At 39.6% G+C, this 21,929-nt stretch overlaps 2 protein-coding genes across 2 annotated transcripts in view; one reads left to right on the forward strand and one right to left on the reverse strand.

The window, feature by feature from the left end:
• The window catches only part of FBXL17 (F-box and leucine rich repeat protein 17), a 491,914-nt gene extending 487,945 nt beyond the window's left edge, over positions 1-3,969 (forward strand). Inside the window, exon 9 of the mRNA XM_080679035.1 lies at positions 1,119-3,969. Coding sequence (XP_080535161.1) covers positions 1,119-1,259 — 141 coding nt within the window. The 3' untranslated portion in view covers positions 1,260-3,969. The remainder of the gene's footprint in view (positions 1-1,118) is intronic.
• A 3,859-nt stretch (positions 3,970-7,828) lies between these two features.
• LOC308253669 (large ribosomal subunit protein uL22-like) lies at positions 7,829-8,446 on the reverse strand. The gene has a single exon (XM_080679329.1). The coding sequence runs from the start codon at positions 8,415-8,417 to the stop codon at positions 7,863-7,865; it is 555 nt and encodes a 184-aa protein (XP_080535455.1). The 5' UTR covers positions 8,418-8,446; the 3' UTR covers positions 7,829-7,862.
• Positions 8,447-21,929: the final 13,483 nt, after the last annotated feature.

Genomic DNA, 21,929 nt, shown 5'->3' on the forward strand with positions numbered 1-21,929 from the left:
TAACTATCAATGTAATGTTGAAACATCAACTCTCAAATTTATAAAAAAAAAAAAAAAAGATATATGTCACAGTTTTCCAAATCACCCAGAAAATACCGTATTATTTCAGAATAGTGCAGACGACTGAATGCCATGGTCATCATACTTGTAAGCAGGATTCAAAGGCAAACAACAAGAATTTCATGTTATCCTAGGGCTTTTCTGGTGGTCCTGATCTTTCCCCGTGGTGGACAGATAAGGAAAGGGAGAAGAGAAATGTGTACCACAAGTCCTATCCTTTAGACCAGCTTACTTAGTCTAAATGAACTATTGATGTATTTGAAAATGCCCAAGTGTTTGATAAAGATTTTAAATAAAGCTCCCTAAAAGTTGTGGTTCTCAGGTTAATCATTTATTTATCTAAAGGATGAAGGAAGCTGTCTACTTCTGTGATATGAACTGCAATCAGCTTAAAAATAATTGACAAATTAATCCCTTCACAGCACAGCAATTGTACAGGTGTTAGTTTTAATTAGGCCTGTCTGATTGCCTTGTCTAATCAAGAATCAAGGTGGTATCTTTGATGGTTAAGGTCTAGTGGGGCCATCCCTGACCTGCCAGCCATGTATGTTTTAATTATTGATTCCTCCCATTTCAGCCCTTTCCACAGAGGGACTTGAAGTCTGGAATACCTTAACATTTAAAGGGAAGAAAAATAAACATTTTCCCCAGCATTTCTATCTACAGTCTTGTCCTAAAAAGCCCGGCAGGTTGATGACAAAGTCAAATGCACATTTGAACGCTCACTTACTGCAGCCTCACCTTCTAAGCACTGCTGGTAGATTTTCAATGGACGCGTTTAGGATCTCGGCAAGTCGCAGTGATTTATGCTTCTAGAAAACACATTTGATGTCTTGATATCATATGTCTTTTTAAAAGTCTGTAAGGGCGAATGTGGTATTTAGCAAACCAGGGCGGTAAGACAGAAAGGGCCGTGGTCCTCTCACTGAGCACTTGCCCACACTGCGGAGAAGGACTGAGGGGCGGGGTCCTGGTGCCACTATGAGCACCCGGTGAGAGCGGGCGGCTGGTGGTTTCAGCGGTCCAGGTGCGTGACGGCCACTCTTGTCTGGTTTCAGGTCAATGAAGTGACGGTGGAGCAGCTGGTGCAGCAGTACCCACACATCACCTTCAGCACCGTCCTCCAGGACTGCAAGAGGACCCTGGAGAGAGCCTATCAGATGGGCTGGACCCCCAACATGTCCGCGGCCTCCTCCTAACCCTCCTGCCCACGCTCAGGTCCACGCGGCCGCTCCGCGGGGCAGGGAGGGGTGTAGATTTGGGGTGGGTGATCTCTTGGAAAGGTTTTAACTGTCACATGTCTGTGTGTGTACCCGAGTGTGTATATTTGTGTTTCGTTCGCATACCGCCTAGCATAAGCGCAATTGCTGTTTAGTCCCAGGTGAGCTGGTTGTTTTTCTTAAAACTTGAAGATTTTGAACGCTACAAACCTTTTAATTTTTAAGTTCAAAGGCTTATTTCTCTTTTTTTAAAAGGTGTTTTTACTGTGGAATAAAAGGAATTGAATATATTATTTTGAGCTTCTAATTCCTACCACTTGGTGATGCCCTAAAATGAAGGCAACTGCGTTCTTTCCTAGTGAGATAGACTAGCGCACTTCTGCTCTGACAACCAGAACATACGTGATGTTGCAGTAGTCAGAAGCCTGGAAACCAGCTTTTCTCACTCCCACATGCACACACACACACACACACACACACACACACACCAGGGCAGTTTCTTTCTGCATCATTTATGACATAGGGGCCTCCCCCCAGGCCACTGGGAGAGCATGCTGCCCACTGTGGCTCTGCTAACTCAGTGTCTCCATGTGTGGCCAACTTGCTGTCTGGTAGGTGACTTAGGGACTAGAGAGGATAAGCCTTTTGTGAAATTTTTATCTGGAGGTAACAGTCCCCTGGCCAGCTCACAAAAGTTAATTATTCATCGTTCTACAAATGCGTTCTGTTGAGTACTAAATATTTCAGTTGAGTTTTACATTAACACTGTGTTAGTTTTTATTTCATGGATAGTAACTGGTCTTGGATGTATTTTAATGGTATTTGGAGCTAATCTTCACATTATTCACATTAAAGTCACCAATGTAATTAATAGTGTGAAGTTATTTTTTAAAAATCTACAGATCATTTAATTATTTTTGTTAATTTGGGTAATTATGAAATTATATTTCTGAGATTTGGGGGTAGTCACATTAATAGAATATTAATGAGTGATATAAATAGACAATCTTTTTTTTTTCTTTGCTTTGAGCTTTAGAGCAGGTTTTTTGGTTATATGCATGTTATTTTTAAATAGTTCTTATGCTACTGCAAAGATCTATTGCTGGTTAATGTATGAGTTAAGAAAAATTATAAAATCTTTTCTTTAAGATTCTGTTTACACTTGTCAGAAATAAGCATTTCTTTGTTTAAAAATCGATACCTTTCAGTTAAGAAAAGATCTATGTAAATGAATGTTTTGATTTCACACATATTTACACTTAATCCATGTAGAGACTCAGGCTCAAATAACCTTTCCTCTGTCTAGATTTATAATCAAGACAGCAGGGAGCCTTTTTATGCTAAAGAGTGATTATCTTTCCCAGTAGAGCTAGATACAAAACCCTGGCTTGTGAGTTTGCTATTTATTCTTCCCCAGTGTAGACTAGCTGTTTTTTTGGTCTTTAACAGGTATACTAAAGTTTGAGTTTAACTTTCTATAAGTCCCAATATTGCTAAAATGAGACTATCTGTAAGAAACAAAAAATAGCTTTACATTCAAATGCCATTCACTTATTTATAATGACTCCAAAAAATGTAAACAACTGCTTTTTTTATTATGTCAACATGTTTCTGATATGGCTTTTTTTATTTTTATTCTTTGTTTTTAATCCAAATCAGTTAGGAAAATCTAGTCATTACCCACCAAGGGTATTTTTTCTGTCACTAAATGGATTATTAATTTAATTTTAAGGGAATAAAGTTTGTGTAAGAAAAAAAAAAAGCTGTTTACTATTAATAAACTGTAATTCTTCTTACACATCAAACTGTATTGTTTTCATTTCCCCTCCACTGAAAAATATCTTAAATCATAATATTTTAACTGGTTTTTAATCCAAAACTAATTTATAAGACCGTATGAATAGTAATTGTAGCTTGAGTGAATAAGCAAAAGTTTAATTTTTATATATGTCACACTATATTTTAAATAGTTGAAGAAAAGACTAAAGAAGAGAGAGCCATCGATGATACAGATGGTGCCATTTCAATTCAAAATTGTTATAATTTTGGAGTGTTATAATTTGGTTGTCAAATGGTTTCAGAAGTGTACAATTGATTTTTTTTTAATGTTGCAATGTTTGATCTAAAGTGCAGCACTATAACATGCTTCAGCTTGGGTTGGGGTGGGGGCGGGCTTGCACTCTTATTAAGATGTTGACTAATCCAGAAAGCCTGATGCCACATAACCTGGAAAACTGCTTTGGTATATTTGTAGAAATCTCTAGAAATGTCATATCCAGCCTCAAAGCATTAATCTCAAAAAAAAAAAAAAAACCACAAAAAAAAACACAAGCAAACAAAAAAACAACCAGAAAAAACATTACCTTGAGTGATCCTGTGGTGGTTGTTGAATGTGTTCTCATTAGATGCTTTGAATTGAGGCTTAAAATGATTTTTCTGGGCAATATAGAATATTTTTTTGTTTGTTTTTTGCTTAGAATGTTATAAGTGTATGTGAACACGTTTAATGCAGGGCTTTTTATCCTCTCCAAAATGTCAACAGTATTTTCAGAATAAAGGCTATGAAATATAGTGCTGTAGTGGAAATTCTGGTCCTTTGTCTTTAATGTCTTTTTGAGTGGATAAAGGAAATTTACTCGGTTTGTAGTTTCTATATTTCTGTGAATCTTTTGACCTTGCAATGGGTTGCAATAAAAGAGAAACAAAACCACTGTGTCTTTTGTTTTCTTTTAGAGACCATCAGTGGTCTCCCTGACGCTGGTCGAGTGTGAGGCAGGCAGTGGCCCATACCCTGTGTGTTTCACTAGGACTTGATGTAGGTTTGACTAACGGGGAATAATAAATAAGACCAGGTTTAGGAGGTTCTAGTTTGGCTAGTGATTACTGAGGTAAGATTAAAACTCAAGGGTTTAAACAAGTGGTTTATTTACAGTCCCATTCCCTAGAAACTCATTCATTCACTTAGTCATTAATGTATTCATTTACTTTTTTTAAGTAAATGAGTACATTTATTGAGTAAAAACATATGCCAGGCACTGAGTATTTAAAGATGCCATCCTCAGGTTGCTCATAGCCTAGCAAGGAGAAATTCTTGAAAACCAGCAATAGCAATGGAGTACAACAGGTATAATAATGGGCACCATTAGAGGGAACACACACAGGACAGAGTTGCAGCTTTGGGAAGGAAGAGCTTCACAGAAGAGGAGCTTTTTTTGTTTGTTTGTTTTTAATATATATTTTATTGAGTTCAGAGAGGAAGGGAGAGGGAGAGAGAGAGAGAAACCTCAATGATGAGAGAATCATTGATTGGCTGCCTCCTGCATGACACACACTGGGTATCGAGCCTGCAACCCGAGCATATGTCCTGACTGGAATCGAACCATGACCTCCTGGTTCATAGGTCGATGCTCAACCACGGAGCCATGCCAGCTGGGCGAGGAGTAGCCTTTTTAAAAAAATTAATTTATTGGGATAAGATTGTTTAATAACATTATGTAAGTTTCAGGAGTACAGTTCTATAATGCATCATCTGCATATTGCATTGTGTGTTCACTACTCAAAATCTAGTCTCTTTCTATCACCCTCTTCATCCTCCCCCCACTCCCCTTTTCCTCTGGTAACCACCATACTGTTGTGTGTCTATGAGTTTGTTTGTTTGTTGTTTTCTTTGTTTGTTGTTTTCTGTTTTATATACCACATATCATGGTTTTGTCCTTTTCTGTCTGACTTATTTAACTTTAACATGATACTCTCAAGACATGTTGACATAAATGGCAGCATTTTGACATTTTAAATGGCTGAGTAGTATTCCATTGCATACATGTACCACAAATTCTTTATCCAGTCATCTGTTGAAGGACACTTAGGTTGTGTCCGTGCCATGGCTATTGTGAATAACGCTGCAATGAATATAGGGTACATATATCCTTGCAAATAAAAGTTTTTGAGTTTTTGGGGGCAGATAATCAGAAGAGGGATTGCTGGGTCACATAGTAGCTCTGTTCTCAATTTATTGAGGAACCTCCATACTGTTTCCATAGTGGCTATACCAGTTTACATTCCCACCAGCAATGAACGAGGATTCCCTTTTTTCCACAACCTCTCCAACACTTGTTATTTCTTGTCTTATTGATAATAGCCATTCTAACAGATGTGAAATGGTATCTCATTGTGGTTTTGATTTGCATTTCCCTTATCGCTAGTGAGGTTGAGCATCTTTTCATATGTCTGTTGGCCATCTGTATGTCTTCTTGGGAGAAGTGTCTGTTCAGATCCTCTGCCCATTTTTTAATTGGATTGTTTATTTGTTGTTGTTGTTGAGTTGTATGAGTTCTTTATATACTTTGGATATTATCCTCTTATTGGAGGTGTTATTTGCATATATCTTCTCCTATTTGGTTGCTTGCCTTTTGTTCTGTTGATAGTTTCTTTTGCCATGCAGAAGCTTTTTAGTTTGATATAGTCCCATTCATTTGTTCTTGCTTTTATTTCTCTTGCCTTTAGGATCAAGTTCACAAAAACACCTCTAAGCCCAAGGTTCATATACTTCATAGCTATGTTTTCTTCTATGTATTTTATTGTTTCAGTTCTTATATAAAAGTCTTTAATCCATTTTGAGTTAATTTTTGTGTGCAATGTCAAATAGCAATCTAGTTTCATTCTTTTGCATGTGGCTTTCCAATTTTCCCAGCAGCATTTATTGAAGAGGCTTTCCTTTCTCTATTGTATGTTTTTGGCTTGTTTGTCAAAATTTAGTTGCCCATATATGTGTGAGTTTATTTCTGGGCTTTCAATTCCGTTCCATTGGTCTGTGTATCTCTTTTTTTCTGCCAATACAATACTCTTTTGATTATTATAGCTTTGTAGTATACGTTGAAGTCAGGGAATATGATATCTCTGGCTTTTTTCTCTTTTTTTCTCAGGATTGCTTTGGCTACTCAGGGCCTTTTATGGTTCCATACAAATTTGAGGATTTAGGTTCCATTCCTTTGAAAAATGTCATTGGGATTCTGGTGGAGATTACATTAAATCTGTATATTGCTTTAGGTAACATAGCCATTTTAACTATGTTAATTTTTCTAATACAAGAACATGGAATATCATTTTATTTTGTGTGTGTGTGTGTGTCTTCAATTTCTTTCAGCAATATCTTGTATTTTTTAGTGTATAGGTTTTTCACTTACTTTGTTAAGTTTATTCCTAGGTATTTTATCTATTTTTGTGGCAATTACAAATTGTTCAATTTTTTTCTGATATTTCATTGGTAATATATAGGAATGCAACAGATTTTTGTACATTGATTTTGTATCCTGCAACTTTACTCTATTTGTTCTTTGTTTCTAATAGTTTTTTGATAGAGTCTTCATGTTTTTCTTATATAGAATCATGTCATCTGTAAATAGTGACAGTTTCACTTCATTCCCTATTTGGGTGGGTAGGCAGTAGGCTGGGACTGCAGGATCACAAGGAAGACTTCAACTGAATCTGTAAGTTCTATTTCATAAATTGAAGGGTGGCATCACCAGTATTTGTTTTATTAATATGCTATGTTTTATATCAAATATTGTATTACATTTTAAAAGAAAAATGTTTTATACTTTGAACTGATTATCAAGAATTGCTAAACCTAGATGCAAGGTTCCCAACCCATTGGTAGTGGAGGTTAGCTCTGTGTGAAGCAGAGTTTATACAATGCTACACCTAAGCACTTGGTAGAGGTCAGAGAACACACTAGTCTCTCCTTCCCCTCCCCTGTGGTGGGAGCATCACGTCCATAACTTTCTGGTTTCTATCTGACCATCATTAGAATTCTAAACCCAACAGCTGTCCATGTGGTACTGAGACAGCTGTGAGCATTCTTGTGGTATAACTGTCATGTCATTAACACAGGAATCAAAGGACCACTGCACTGTTTTGTAAAGCGGTGGGGGGCCTTTCATTTTCAATTATTCACATAAGTCTGGTATCAAAAGTTTTGAGTAATACAAAACAATCCTCTGTTAATGTGATCATCTATAGTTGAAATGAACAGTAAATTAGGGTCAAGCCTGTCTATTTCATTATTTGAATAAACCACAATTTATTTACTCATTCTAACATTGGTAGATAGTAGGTTCTTTCCTATTTAGGGCATTATGCTTATTAAAATCAATCTCAATTTCTTGAGATATGTAGTAGATACAAATGCGGCAATATAACTTCCTCAGTTTTTGAAATGCAACCAAGCCCAGAAAATAAACTTCAAAATCTCTAAGAAATAACCCTAATTTAATTAGCATTTCCTATGATTCAGCTTAGCTAATAAAAATATGTATCCATGCCATCAGCCCAAGAAAAGAGAAACATCCGAGAACAAGCATTTGTTTCGGCTTTTTTATTCACCTTATAAACATGGATGGTTGTTTCTTGTACTTTTCCCACAGTTTTGCATCACTTGAGAGATCTGGAGGTGAAAGGCATCAATGTGGCGTGGTCTGATGATAGATACGTGGCTAGACCAGGAGGATGAGCACCCACTGAGCCACTTTCTTTTTTTTTTTTTTTCCTGCTTTTACTTTTATTTAGATTTATTTTATGCTGAATCTACTCCCGGGCCATAAGTTTTTGCTTCTTCAGTTTCTTCTGAGATATCTTTTTCTTCTGTGCCACCTCCTCTTCTGGTTTGGGAACAATCTGCTCCTTTTCAGTGAGGATCATCTCAATGTGGCAGGGAGAGCTCATGTATGGGTTAATCCGCCCATGAGCTCTGTAGGTTCTACGCCGCATCTTGGGGGCTTTGTTCACCTGAATGTGCTCGATGACCAGAGAGTCTACATCTAAACCCTTAAGTTCAGCATTGCTCTCGGCATTTTTCAGCATGTGCAGCAAAAATTCAGCACTCTTTTTGGGCCACCGACCCTGTGTCCAGCCCCACTGTTTTGCCTGGGCGCACCTACCAACACCACCATTATAACGACGGAACGGCACGCATTGCTTCTTTAAGGTGACGTCCTTCAGATACTTGGTGGCTTTCCGAATATGCATGCCCTTGATGGCCTGGGCCGTTTCACACGTGTTCTTGAAGTGAACGCGGAGATTGGAGCCTCTTGATTTGCATGATTTTGTGGGGTTTTCTGGGTCTAGCGAATAGCGAACCATCTTCAGAGGTCACCTATGGCCGCTTTGGGGAAGAGCGAGCCACTTTCTTTAGCCTGAAATATTCCAATAGTGTGGCTGTGTGCCTACATGTATGTGCGCACATTCAAGTGCCATCTAACCTTAAATATGCCTATGGAAAGCAATCTATTCAGTTTTCTCTTCTTTCTTACAGGCACTCTCATTATTGCATCATCATTTAGATGACTGGATTTGCTCAACTGTATTCTATGCCATTGAAGGCTCTACTTCATTCTTATAGTTAACCAAAGAGTCTAAGAAAATTGGTGTAATTTGGCTTTGCCTGGTTTTGACCTTTATATGACCTTTGTATGTAATGTTTTGTGACTTTTTTTTTTACGTAATAGTGTTTGTAGGATCCATCCATTTTGTTGTGTATAACTCTAGTTTATACAGTTTCATTGCTGCATAAAATTCTGTTGTGTGGCCATATCACTGTTTATCCACTCTGCTATCGAAAGCATTTGCTTTGTTTTCAATTTGGGTCAGTTACAAATCCTTCTGCCAAAACATTCTTGTACCGATGTCATTGTACATGACAAGCACACATGTCCAGGGTACATACCTAGGAGAGGACGTGCTAGTATTCACATATTTTCAATGTTATTAGGTGATGCCACATTCCAGAGGGGTTGAACTGATTCACATTTCCACCAGCAGAATATGAAGGTCCTTACTGTTTGCTTTTGATTGCCATGTAGTGGCATTGTATCATGGTTTTCGTCTGCATTCTCCAAAAAAAATTAGAAAAGTACCATTTCATATGTTTATTGGCCACTTAGGAAATGGTTTTAAAGAGCTTTAAGCCAACAATTGTCCTCTCATTTCAGAGAAAATAAAGAAGATAGACAGGAAAGTGTAGAGAGGATTGCCACAGTTGCCCTGTGGATTACAGCATTGGTGTGAAAGCTTTGCAGAGGACGAGGGATGGGAGGGTCCCTTTAAGTAAGAGGTTTATAGATTTAAAAAAACAAAGCTTCCTCTTCCTGTGAGTTTATTACATCTTGATGTATGGAAGGAGGCCATTAGCTTGGATTTAAATGAGAAAGGATCTGATCAGTGCCTAGATGCGAGATTTTATGGTTATTGTGATGATGTAATTAAAGTAAATATCACGTAAACCGATAAAAATAAAGGGAAAAAGAGAGTTGCCACTCTTCTGCTATGAAAACAAAGTTAAATGCTTTGAGAAATCCAGATGAAAGGAGTCACAAAAAATCTTTCAAATAAGTTATAGGGCACACAAAACTTAGAATGTGGCAAAATGATAAAAACCAAGAAGGACTTTGCATTTAGATTGCTTCAGAGATGGATTTAATTTCTTACTCCTTTTTAAAGACATTGAAATGAGAAATCATAGATGTTATGTTATGGAGATGGTTTATATGAACACAAATAAAAGAAAAAAGGCTTTGGCTATATATCAAAATATTAGCAAATGAATATACATATAATACATGCACTTTTATGTTAAAAATAAAATACATACATATATTTTTTAAATAATTTTTAATAAACTTTTAATGAAGTAGTTGACTAGCTATCCTGACTGTGCTGATAAGAAGGCTTTCACTGTACTCACTTAGAACCAAACAGATAGCCAACCGATGGGAAATCATGTTTTAAAAAGCAACCTTTTTTTCAGTTGAGGTATAATTTACCTAAAATAAAATACAGTTAAATACAATTTTCTGTATTTTGACAAATGCATAGACTTTTGTAACTAACACCTCCAAACAAGGTATACAATAGATATAACACAGGATATAGAATGTATGTGTGTATGTTTATAGAGATACAGATACGTGTGTGTGTATATATACACCACCCAGAAATTTCCCCAATCCCCTTATCCCACCATAGACAACCAATGTGCTGATTGCTATTACACTATTTTTGCCTGTTTTGAACATCTTATAAGTAAAACCATACAGTATATATTCTTTGTGTTTAATGTCTTTCTCTCACTTGATTGTTTTTGAGATTCATCCATGCCATTGTGTATTAATCATTGCTGAGTAATGATTAATGGTATGAGTATACCACATGGTATGAGTATACCACAATTTACTTATCCATTTTCCTGTTAATAAACATTTGAGTTGTTACCAGTTTTTTTTACTGGTATAATAAATGATGCAGCTATAAATATTTTCATACAAATACTTTTATGGAATATAGTCCTAGGAGTGGAATTTATTAGTCATAGAACATGTGTATAAACATAGACCTTATGAGAAACTGTCAAACTTTTTTTTAAAAGTGGTTATACCATTTTTCAATATACCAGTTTCAATGAAAAGGAGTCCCAATTATTCCACATTCTCAGCAACATTTGATGTTGTCAGTCTTTTAAAATTAGCAACTTTAAGGGCCCATTAGAACTTTAACTGGAATTTTATTTCAATGTCTAGATAAATTTGAAGATAATTGACATCTTAACAATATTGAGTCTTCTAGTCCATAAACAAGATATATTTCTCTATTGAAGTCTTCTTTTATTATTCTCAGCAATGTTTTATAGCTTTCAGAGTAGAGGTCTTATACTGATTTTATTAAATTTATTCCTATATATTGTGTGCACTTCAATCTACTATAAATATAATTAAATATTCTTCATTTTTAAATTGTTTGTGACTAATATATAGAAGTACAATTTATTTTTATCCAGCAAAGTTGCTAAATTCACTTATTAGTTCTTAGCAGTTGTTTTGTAGAGTTCTAGGATTTTTTTTAATTTAAAAATATTCACAATAATAAGGATAACGCTCATTTTTCCCCCAATCTGCATGTCTCTTATTTCTTTTACTTGATTTATTGCACTAGCTTATCAACTCCAGTACAATATTGAATAGACAATGAAAGCTGACATCTTTGTTCCCAATCTTACAGGGAAAGCATTGAATCTTTCATACAATTAAGTATGATCTTAGTTGTAGGATTTGTAAGATCTTAGTTTGTAGCATCCTTCATAAGATTGAAAAGACTCCTTTTGTTTTTAGTTTGCTGAAAGTTTTATTATAAACGCATATTGAATTTTGAACCTGGTATGTGCCCTGGCCAGAAATAGAACCCCTAAACTTTTGGTATATGGGATAACTCTCCAATCAACTTGAGCCACAACAGCCAGGGCTCAAATGTTTTTCTTCATCTTTTAATATCTACCCTCATAGTTACCATTTCTGGTAGTTTTCATTACTTCGTATTTATTATGTTTCTCTGATATTTTTCTTCATTCTTTTCAGTATTTCTTGAAATCAATTGACATGATCATATAGATTCTCTCATTTATTTTCCTTTTTATATTATGGCCTCATAATATTTATTTTATTTCTGAAAAAGCTTACATAAAATTGGTATTATTTATTTCTTAAATGTTTTAAAGAAATCCCCTAGTGAAATCATATGGCCTGGAGTTTTTCTGTGGGAATGTTTTCTATTTGGGGTTTTCACTTTTTACATTTTTTTTGGTATCAGAACAACACAAAGGATTCTTAAATTTCATCTGTTGCAGAATTTATTAGCATAAAATAGTTCAGAATCCCTGTTATCTTTTTCATGTTTTTAGGATCTATAAAGATACCCCTGTCCATCAGACATTTTTATGTGAGCAAAAAATGCCTGTTGGTGATTAGTGTTTTCTCTTTAAATAAGCCTCAAGGTCAGTGGCTAATAATCTAACTTCCTAATGGGAAAAAAAGTTAAAAAATGAATAGAAGATAACAAAAGCCAGAATTCTACAACATCTGCTCTACAATGTCCTGTGTGCAATAAAAAAACTAATAGATACAGGAACAAAAAGGAAAATCTGATTCATACTTAAGAAAAAAAAAAGCAGTCAGTTGAAATAGACCTGATATGATCCAGATATTTGTAATTAGCAGTCAAGAACTTTAAAGAAACTATTATAAATATGCCCGAGTACTTAGGAAAAAATGGTCATAATGAGTGAACAGATGAGGAATCTCAGCAAATAATGGAAACTATAAAAAATGGAAATTCTAGAACTGAAAAGTATAATAGCTGAAATAGAAAATTCATTGAATATACATTGTAAGAGCAAATGTGAGTTGTCAGAAGAGTCATTGGATATGATTATATACCAATAGAAATTATCTAATGTGAAAAATGGGGAGGAAAGTAAAAGCTGGGGGGGAAAGAACAAAGCCTCACTAGCATTTAGTGCAAGTGGCCTAATAATATGCAATTGGAACCCCAGACAGAGGAAGAAAAGAGTGGGGGAGAAAAATATTTGAAAAAATAACAGCCAAGTCCCTCTAACTTGGAGAGACTTAAACTCCCAACTCTTTCTCACCTGTATGGCAGAGCTGAAGTATCTTTTTAATCTTTCAGCCTTCCAGCTGTTGCTTTCATTGGGCTGTTTACAGTCTTCCCACGTGTGTGTGCAGGAGTCAGCCAAGGATTGGAAGAGACGTTATATGCAGATTCTGAGTCTCTTTTATTTTTAAGATTTCCTCATTCAATTTTTGGTCTCTTGTACTCTTCACTCACCCTCCTAATCTCTAGAGAGCAGCATTCTGCTCAGTTCCTAACCTTCTGGTATCATATAGACTGGGAGTCCCCTCAGGGGAAAGGCCATGTTAAAGTGGACCTTGCCCAGTGAGTGTGCTTTCCTTCTTTAAATGGTTGGATTCCTTTAATAACTGCCCATTTGGGTTGTTCCACAGTGACTTCAAAGGGTATTTTGTTGGTTTGTTTTTTCCAGCGTTATTATCTGTGGGAGGGTTAGTCCAATTCAAGGTGTCCTGCCACTACCAGAACCAAACTCCTAATGATGTCTTGCTTTTAAAGAGGCCAAATGTAGACACACCGGAGGAACGCTTTTAATGCTGTACAGACAGTTTTGCAGTGACAGAGACAGCTCATAGCCTTCCAATACCCACATTCTCTTTCTTCCTCAGGAATAGAGCCCCAGTTTCATGTAGAGTTACAATGCCCATTTCTCAGTCTCCCTTGCCATAAGGGAGAACTAACAAGTTCTGGCTAGTGAGGTATGAGTATAAATTCTGGGAGGAAATTTGTGGAAGTCTCCTTAAAAAAGAGAGACAGACAGCAGAAGAAAAATCCCCCTTCCCCTCTATCATTCTTCTCATCTTCCAGCATGTGGTGTGGACATAATGGTTGGAATTTCAATGTCTATCTTGAATCATGAATTGATAATCGAAAGATCAAGCAAAAAGAAGAGTGGGTCTCTCATTTCTTCAGAGATCTACCAGATCTGCCTACCACCAGGCTTCTTTTAAGTGAAGGAGATATACATTGTTCTAGCCACTGTTAGTAGTAGTTGATGCTAATCCTAACTGATCTGAGTGCCGTGAGGCCCTCATGTCAGTAATGTACTGTTATGTACAGGCATACACACTGTTCAGGACTTTTATCAGGGAAGAAAGTAGGTAAAGTGAAGAGGCCATTAGCTTGTAAACCTGGAGACCTGAATTCTAGTCCTACCTCTTCCAATGGCAGCTACATATTTTGGTGAAAATGTCTCTAATTAGTCAAACTAAATAGTCCCTAATTTTCCTTTCCCCATTCCACTGAAACTCTCCATGATGTACTTCACATTTTTGGTATTTTAAACAGTTATGGAGATTTTGTGTTTTTTCTTTAATTTGATCATATGTCTTTAGTTACAAGCAAAATTCCCTTTATCCCTTGGCTTCCAAGAATATATTGTGACCAAAATCAAAGAGTCGATGTTCCCATTGATCTATACCTCCTGACTTTATGTTTTAAATGGAAAGAATACATTTTTGCAGAGTACCTCTCTGCTCAGAAATATTTCTCTAATTTTTTAATAGGCTAGAATCAGTCAGTAGTACAAATCAAACAAGTAAAACACATTTTCAACAGTACTGAGGCTCAGAAGTGCAACTGAGATGATCAAATGGTTTTATTTTCTAGATGACTATTTTTCAAACTAGAAATATGTTTTGCATCAGTGATGTGTTAAGGTCAAGTCAAGAAAAGAGACAGTGTGTCCCATGTCACGAAGACCAGGATAATGAGAGTGTTCTCTGAGAACTGGCTCAGAGGCTGTTCATTTCACCGGCAAAAGGTTAGAGCAGACAGATTGCTTCTCATTTGATGTCTTAAATTAAACTGCTGACATGGCCTGCCTCAAAGTAAGAAACATACGTGTTTGCCAAACAGATCCTAAAGAAAATTCCTGTGTGGGAGAGTTGGTTCCTTTTGCTGCAGCCTTTGAGGCTTTTCGATGTGAAAGTGTGCTGAGGACCTGAACCAGGCTTTCAATGGCAATGCTGCTCTAAAGTGCTCGTGAGGCTGGCCCGGTGGATCTGAGGCTTGGTGCCTTGTCAAAGTGCTGTGGGATAGAAGTTCATAAGTACAATTTAGAAATATCACACATTCAAGATGCACATGAGATCAAAGAGGGATTACTGAAGATAGAAAATTACCTAGAAGAGATTCTTTTTAGCGATTCCCCTACATCTGGCCCTACCTTGCCCTCCTCTATGACCATCTCCTTCCACCACCAAATCAGAGCTAAAAGAAGACCCAATGGCCGGTTCATGGTCCCCACACCAGCAATACCAGCATCACAGGTCCTACCAAAGGTATCAAAATCTGTATCTGAATAAGATCTCCAGATGATTCAGAAGTTTTGGTCCATGCATATAAAATAGGACTAATCCTGGTACACCACTCACAAGGGTGATGTACTAGGCACCGTCCTAAGATTTGGAGAATACAGAATAATAGACAAATTCTGCTCTCAGTGACTTGTATTGTAATGGGGGAGGGGGAGAGATCAATAAACTAGCAGACAAGTATTTCATTTTTGTAATGGTGATGTGTTAGGGTGCAGAAAAGGGATGAGGAGTGTTAAGGTGGAGTGAGAATTCCTAGTTGTACTTGGTGATCAGGGAAACCTTCACTGAGAGGGTGAAATTTGAACGGAGATGTAAAGGAAACAAGCCACTGGTGAGTGGTCAGAGGACCTGAATTCCAGTCCTGAGTCTCCTCATCACTATGGAGGGCAACATTTTGCAAGCTACTTAAAGTTTCTAGCCCTTGGTCTCCTCATCTGCCAGCTAGGCGTGGAAATACATCATGCTTTGGAAGGTCAGGTGTGATGCCTCTATACATGAGTGCTATTCACCCTGTCAGCCAGGGTCTAGGCTTCTTGGCTCTTTGCCTCTGACTCAGGGGGACCAAACTGGTGTGATTTGGAGTTGCAAATGGAAGTATGAGTTGAGCTTTGTGCAGGCACTCTGTTACCTGAGTACCTTACACAGCTATGGCCTCACTTCCCAGAATGGAGGTGCCCTCACGTGACCTCCCATCACCGGTTTCCTACCTGACATCCTCCCTACACTTCCTCTTTCTCACACGCTCACCTCCATGTCCAGATCTCCTCTAACATCTCCACTTCACCTTTTCCCAAGGCTTGGTCCTTCCCCAGGATGAGGCTGCTTCCACTTTCCTCGGGTGGAAAGTGTTTCTCTCCACTCAGTAGCTCTTGCTGTGTCTACATGTCCTCCTTGCGTCCATTCATTTTGGGCTGTGCTATGTGTGGCATTTGTCTGCTTTAGAACCCCTGGAGCTACAACGTAGCCCTCTTCCATGAGCTTAAACTTGGAATGCTCACTCTCTCTATCCTGATTGCTGGGTCAGCAGATGAAGGGACAGTAAAGCTGACCCACCTGTAAAGTCCCCCACTAATGTCACCTTTGATGGAAGAGACCCCTAGGCAAGGACTGTGCTGCAACTTACATTGTGGAGTTTATTCCTCAATAAAAATCAGCTCTTTCCAGTTAATTTGAGAGAATGTCTGTATTTGGTGTTTCTGTAATTTTATTTTGTGTTTCAGTTGAGTCAGTGTTGCTGAATATCTGTGGAATGTGTGATAATTTTTTTTGTAAAAAATGCAATAAAAGAAACATTAGCATAGGAAAATATTTTATGTTGTGTAAAACACTTGGCTGAGGAAATGTTTTAATGCATTATATCAACATGCTGCAGACACTGAGCAGCTAGATTGCAGGAGTGAGCTGTGTCTGGCACTGAAGGAGACCCAATCAGCATTGCCAGGATGGGAGGCCTGGATCAGGAAAAGGATTGGGTATCAGAGGTTTTCTTCAACTGAATCAGCACATATTCAGCACCTTCACTGCAAAACACTGTTCTAGGCTCCTTGGAAGACATATTGATGAAAAGGACATCCAGCCTATCTTCCTGTGGCTTACAAGCTAGAGATGCTCTGGGTATAAACATTAATTCATTTGGCCCATCTTCATGGGAGTTAATATCAGCAAAGCACTGGGTTGAATGCTGGGAAATGAAGATAAAACAGGTGTGGACTCTGTCCTCGGTTCTAGCAGGGCTGAAAAAGCAGATTCACAAGTTATCATAAAAAATGTCAAATGTGATGAGTGGTAGATTTTGACATTAATGACTTTATATCATATTTTTAAACAGTTCATAGCCCTATTTGATGGGCTTTTGTTCATAGAATTTTTGTGACTTACAGGGTAGAAAGGTCATGCTTTCTTTCTATTCATGCTTCCCGTTCTCATTGATATGCCCTTCTCATCCTTTGCACCTCTCTTTTTATCTGACCTCGTGGGCTTCTCCCATAGTAAATGCTCAATAAACATGTGTGCAGCGGATGAACTGAACCTGCTGTGTGCTTGCCGGATATATCCTAGTATCCCAGTCCACTTAACACACATGTGGTCTCCTGACCTTAATCACAACTCAAGCTGCCTCAATGCACAGTGTTAAAAGGAGTTTAATAACAGCATTCTCTCCAGCTAGGAGGACATATGGCCCTATATTTAGACTTCAGTTGAAGTCCCAAGGGTTCTTTGCAGAGGCTGCAAACTTGCACAATCCAGACCACAGACAGCAGGCATGTTCTGTTTCTTTGAAAACATTTGGTTCCAAATGGTTGAGGCATTTACCAGCAACTCCACTCCTAGTATTCTCCACCAGCCCCTCCCTTCTTTTATATTACCTGACTGGAAACTTAACACACTCAAGCTGTCAACCCCCGAGAGCCAGCAATCCCTGACTTAACCCATCTTGATTCAGGGTCTGAATATTCAGGAGCATGTAGAGCATTATGGCTCCAAGTCTGTATCATTCCTAGACCACGAAATTTAATGCTGCAATAACCTCCATTCTCAGATCATTGGGGGAAAACGCTGAACACCTTAGTCCACCTCTAAAGGGTTGCTGATCCCCTGACCTACACCAATGCAATAGTCACTGATAAAACATTGGGAGGCCTAGGATATTGGAGCCTTAATATGCTGCAACCGACAGGCTTTAAAAAAAGAGTCCCATGACTTAAAAGCATCAATTTTTTTCATTTTCCATAAAAATAATCTAACATCAGAGTAAAAGAAATAGGAATATCAATTTTTAATAAATACAAGCCACAAAATAAATTTAATAAATTATGAATGAGAAAATTATTGAAAAATTAAATATTAAACATTCCCACATAAAAATGTAGAACATTTATTAATTAGGGAGCATTTTCAGAGTAATACTTGCACTTTAAATTGCTCGTGACTTTTTAAGCACGCGGTGCTGTAGACCTATAGAAAGTGGCCACTCTTCCTTCGCATGGCTGGTAGGGCGGACACCGAAGGGCGGACACCCTCTGTCCGTTCTCTGCGGGATGGTCCGTGTGGCACCTCCGGGAGCTGATTGGGGAGAGAGTGGGAAATGGGGCCAGTGGTGGGATTTCTAGAACTGGCTTTTATGGAACAAGATAAGACATTTCTCTTTTCCTGTTTGGCTTTCCAAATACAAGGCAGAGCAAATTTCATTTGATTGGACATTTCCGGCAGAAATCTGAAGAAAGGTCCATCCAGGGATGTCTGATTCTTTTCCAGGAGATTTTTTAAAAATTCCCAGCCCAGATGCTTTCAGTCTGGGCCTTGGGCTCGGAAAGATGGAGAAGACGAGACAGTGAAATAGGGTATCTGGAGGGGGACACGCTTTCATGTTTCTCTTCCTCGGATTGTTGCAGTGCTTTTTCTTTTTATTTCCTAATAGACCCACAATTAGTCTTTGGTCCTCCCCGCCATCTCCGCTCCTCCTCCAACGGGAAGATGAAGGGCTCAGTGTGTAGCTCCTGCGCCCGCACCCAGTGTGGCGGCGGCGCCCGAGGGGAGGGCGATGTGGAGCGCACAGGCGCTGTGCGGGCCCCTATGGAGGTGTGGACTCTGGGAGTGAGCACAGTTATTAGTCTCCCCGCCCCCCCCCACTCCCACCCCCACCCCGGCTGCCGGTTCCTTCAGCGTCAGGCTCACCTGCAAAAGTGTTCAGTGCCTGCCTCTGAAGAGTCACTCTTGCAATACCTGGGTCTGAGAAGACTCTGAGAAAGCAGGGGGTGGTAAGATGAGGTTTGAAAGCCGCACCCCTCACCGCCTGGCTGACTACGGGGGCCCCGTTTTGTGGCACCGGGTGGTGGTGGAAACGTTCCTCAGTGGTGCTGGAGTGGTGCTGGGGTGGTGCGCTCGTAGCAGGGAATGTATTGGTGAGAGCAGTATATAAAGCACCTGAAACTTATTGCCAAGTGGTGTTGATACTTCAGAGAAAGATTGTGAACAGCTGAGAGGAAAAGTAAGTGACTGAAGGTCAAGTCGGGGATGGAAGCCTCTTTGCTGCAGGCAGTGAAGCTCTCATCATGTCCTGCTGGAGAGCGCAGCCAGCCGAGGACCAGGCCCAGGACTTCAAGTCAGAGCGGCTCAACCAAGGAGATAGGTCTGTAAAACCAAGGTCAGGGCCCCGGCTGTGAAACCTGGGACCTTGACACACGGAATAAGAATATGCTGGTGGATCCCTCAAAAAATGTATCGCAAATCCCAGTGGGAGAACAATAAGGCAGCCTCCTGGGGTTCTGGAACAAAGCATGTTACCTTTAGTGGAGAATTATGCACCTTTTGAAATACAACGCCTAGCATATTAATGGGGCCCTCGTAGGGACAGAATGTCTGACCATGGTTAGGATGACCAACACATCCCGGGTTGCCCAAGACTTCTCGAGCTTTCCAGTTTGAGCAGTGAAAGTCCCTCATCATGGGCAACCCCTCCATCCTGTGCAAACTGGGCAGCTGTTCACCCTGAGCACAGGATGCGAAACAACCAGGCAGCCTGTACAGGTCTGGGTCCTGTCAGACCCACCACTTCAGAAGGTTGGGTAGGCCCAGCAAGAATCCATCCTATGATGGCTGTGATTCATCTGGGATCTAGCAATTGTCCACTGATTTCCCCTTTCTCAAAGAGGCCCATGGAACCCTGGAGGACCGGCCCCCTGAACATATATAGAGAAGTGGATCCAAGCCTCCCAAAGGGTGGACCTTAGTGAACAGTGTGGTGTGCCTCCCAGGCCCCCCAGGGAAGGATTGCCACCCAGCTGTGGGGAGCACAGCTCCTGCTGTCAGCTTTGTCATGGTCTGTCTCAGCGGCAGAGGATGCCTTGCTCAGGGTCACCCTGCTCCTGGGGCTGCTCTCATGTGGTGACTGATGGAGACAGAGCAGTATGAAGGCCTGGTCATTTCAGCACAACATAGTGTACACTCTGATGGATAATACACCCGGCTGGCTGAGGTTGGTTGTTCTTGCACCATAGTTTCACTTCTTCCTCTAATCCTGCATTTTCTGCCTTCCATTCATAGCCATTGTTCCCTAAAAATCATCTTGTACCAGAAACACCATCTAAGCATCTGCTTCTGGATGGGTTCCTTCCATTTCAAGCTTTGAAAGGATCTTTGGTCCCAGAGCCAGGCATCAAGAAACAGAGCTGAAGATTGCCTTTTAATCCTGCGACGGATGCTTAGGAAGCCACCTTGCAGGTAAGGGTTTGTCCTGAAGCAATCACAGGTTAGAGGTGGGCAAAGCAGGGTTGCAAGGCGGCAAGTTGAGAGTTAAAGAGAAGCTCTAACCCACCTCTGGGCAGCAGTCAGAGCAAAGCCACTTCCAGAGCTTGACAGCTCCTTGGCTGTGAAGGTTTGGAGCATATGGGACAGGCAGAGCCTGCTGACATGAGTGACCTGCATTGGACACAGATGTGGTGGGCAGAATGGTGTCCAAAGAGAATGTGAAGAGAAGCTGCAGGGGGTCTGCAGATGACCACAGTGGCAGGCTCTGTGTTCATGTGGCCTGTTAATTTGTCTGTCTCACCTCCCTGCCCAACTGCCCTGTCTCTTTTTCATGGCAGTGACTTTGGGTAATTCCCTGTGGTCACTGCAGGGCCCAGCATAGAGCCTATACAGAAGGACTAAATAAAAAACTAAAAAGTATCCAACAAAGAGGCCTTGTAGCACAGATGACCCTCAGCTTTCCAGTACTACCTGGAAGGCGTCAGTGTGGCCTCCTGAAGTGGGTCAGTAATGAGGGCAGCACCAGTGATCACTGAGGGGAATTGTTTGTTTGGTTTGGTTTCCCATGGCTGTCATGGCCTGAAAAGTAAGTTTTTGTGGTTAAATCTTTGGTCCTGCAGTGACACATGTCACTTCCTCTTAGATTTCACTGCCCAGAACTCTACATTGCTTTGCCTCACTTCAAGGGAGGAAGGAAGACACAATTTGCCATGTTCGGGAAGGAAAGGAGAATTAGATATTAGGGAACATAGGCTATCTCTTCCAAAACAGCGTCTTCTCCCAAAAGTCTCAAGTCTCTTAGATCTCTTTGTCTAGAATGGGATCCCATTGTCATGACTAAATGAGAACCCAGTCCAGGAGGAATGGAATCACTCTCAACCCTCTGAGGCAGAGAAACGTGTGTGCCTACAAGTCAGGAAGGGGCTTGGTTTGGGTAGGCAAACAGCAGTACTCAGGGCTTGCTTTAAGAGGGTTTGTGTAGCAATACCTGTGAATCAACTTAAAGGTCCTTCATAAGGGGGTTTCCTTTCAGATTTGAAAAATAATGACTTTCATGGGTTAGCACTGCACTCATTGACAATTCCTTAGTCACCTTGGTAGGATTAGACCAAAAAAGCTCTGGCTGTAGGTACTGTTAAGGATTTTTCCTTCATCTTCTAATGGCTTTGAAAGATGAATGATGAACTTTAGACAATAAAAGCCCTGATTTATTAGTTTTTTCCAGAAAAAAATAATTCAAGCAAACAACCAGATAAAAAGTCTTTGGAAGAAGCCAATCAGTTGTCTTATTCCAAGTTAATGAAGGATGATTGACTTCAGAAGGTTTTTTTAGTTTCTTCCTTTTCCCCTTTCTCTCTACCATCCATCTCTCTCATAAAATACAACTACATAAAGTGCCGTTACCCTATTTTGCCATGGTTTGAGGCCTCAGATGTTTATGATTCTGTGGCAGCATGGGGGCAGTTTAAGTGGATGGTTGAAAGGGGAGAGGAAGAATTGCAGCAGATGGTTGAAATTCCAGAAAAGTCAGCCACAGCACCCCCACTGAGATTAAAATTGCTCTGTTTCTGGGTAGGCCCAAACCTGGAAGCTTTTTACCTATAGTCTCCTTGAA

The sequence above is a fragment of the Plecotus auritus genome (assembly GCF_963455305.1).
Source record: "Plecotus auritus genome assembly, chromosome: 7".
In the NCBI taxonomy this organism is placed as follows: Eukaryota; Metazoa; Chordata; class Mammalia; order Chiroptera; family Vespertilionidae; genus Plecotus; species Plecotus auritus.

Excerpts from the sequence above, each read along its gene's own strand:
- LOC308253669 (XM_080679329.1), bottom strand. The coding sequence starts at position 8,417 with ATGGTTCGCTATTCGCTAGACCCAGAAAACCCCACAAAATCATGCAAA.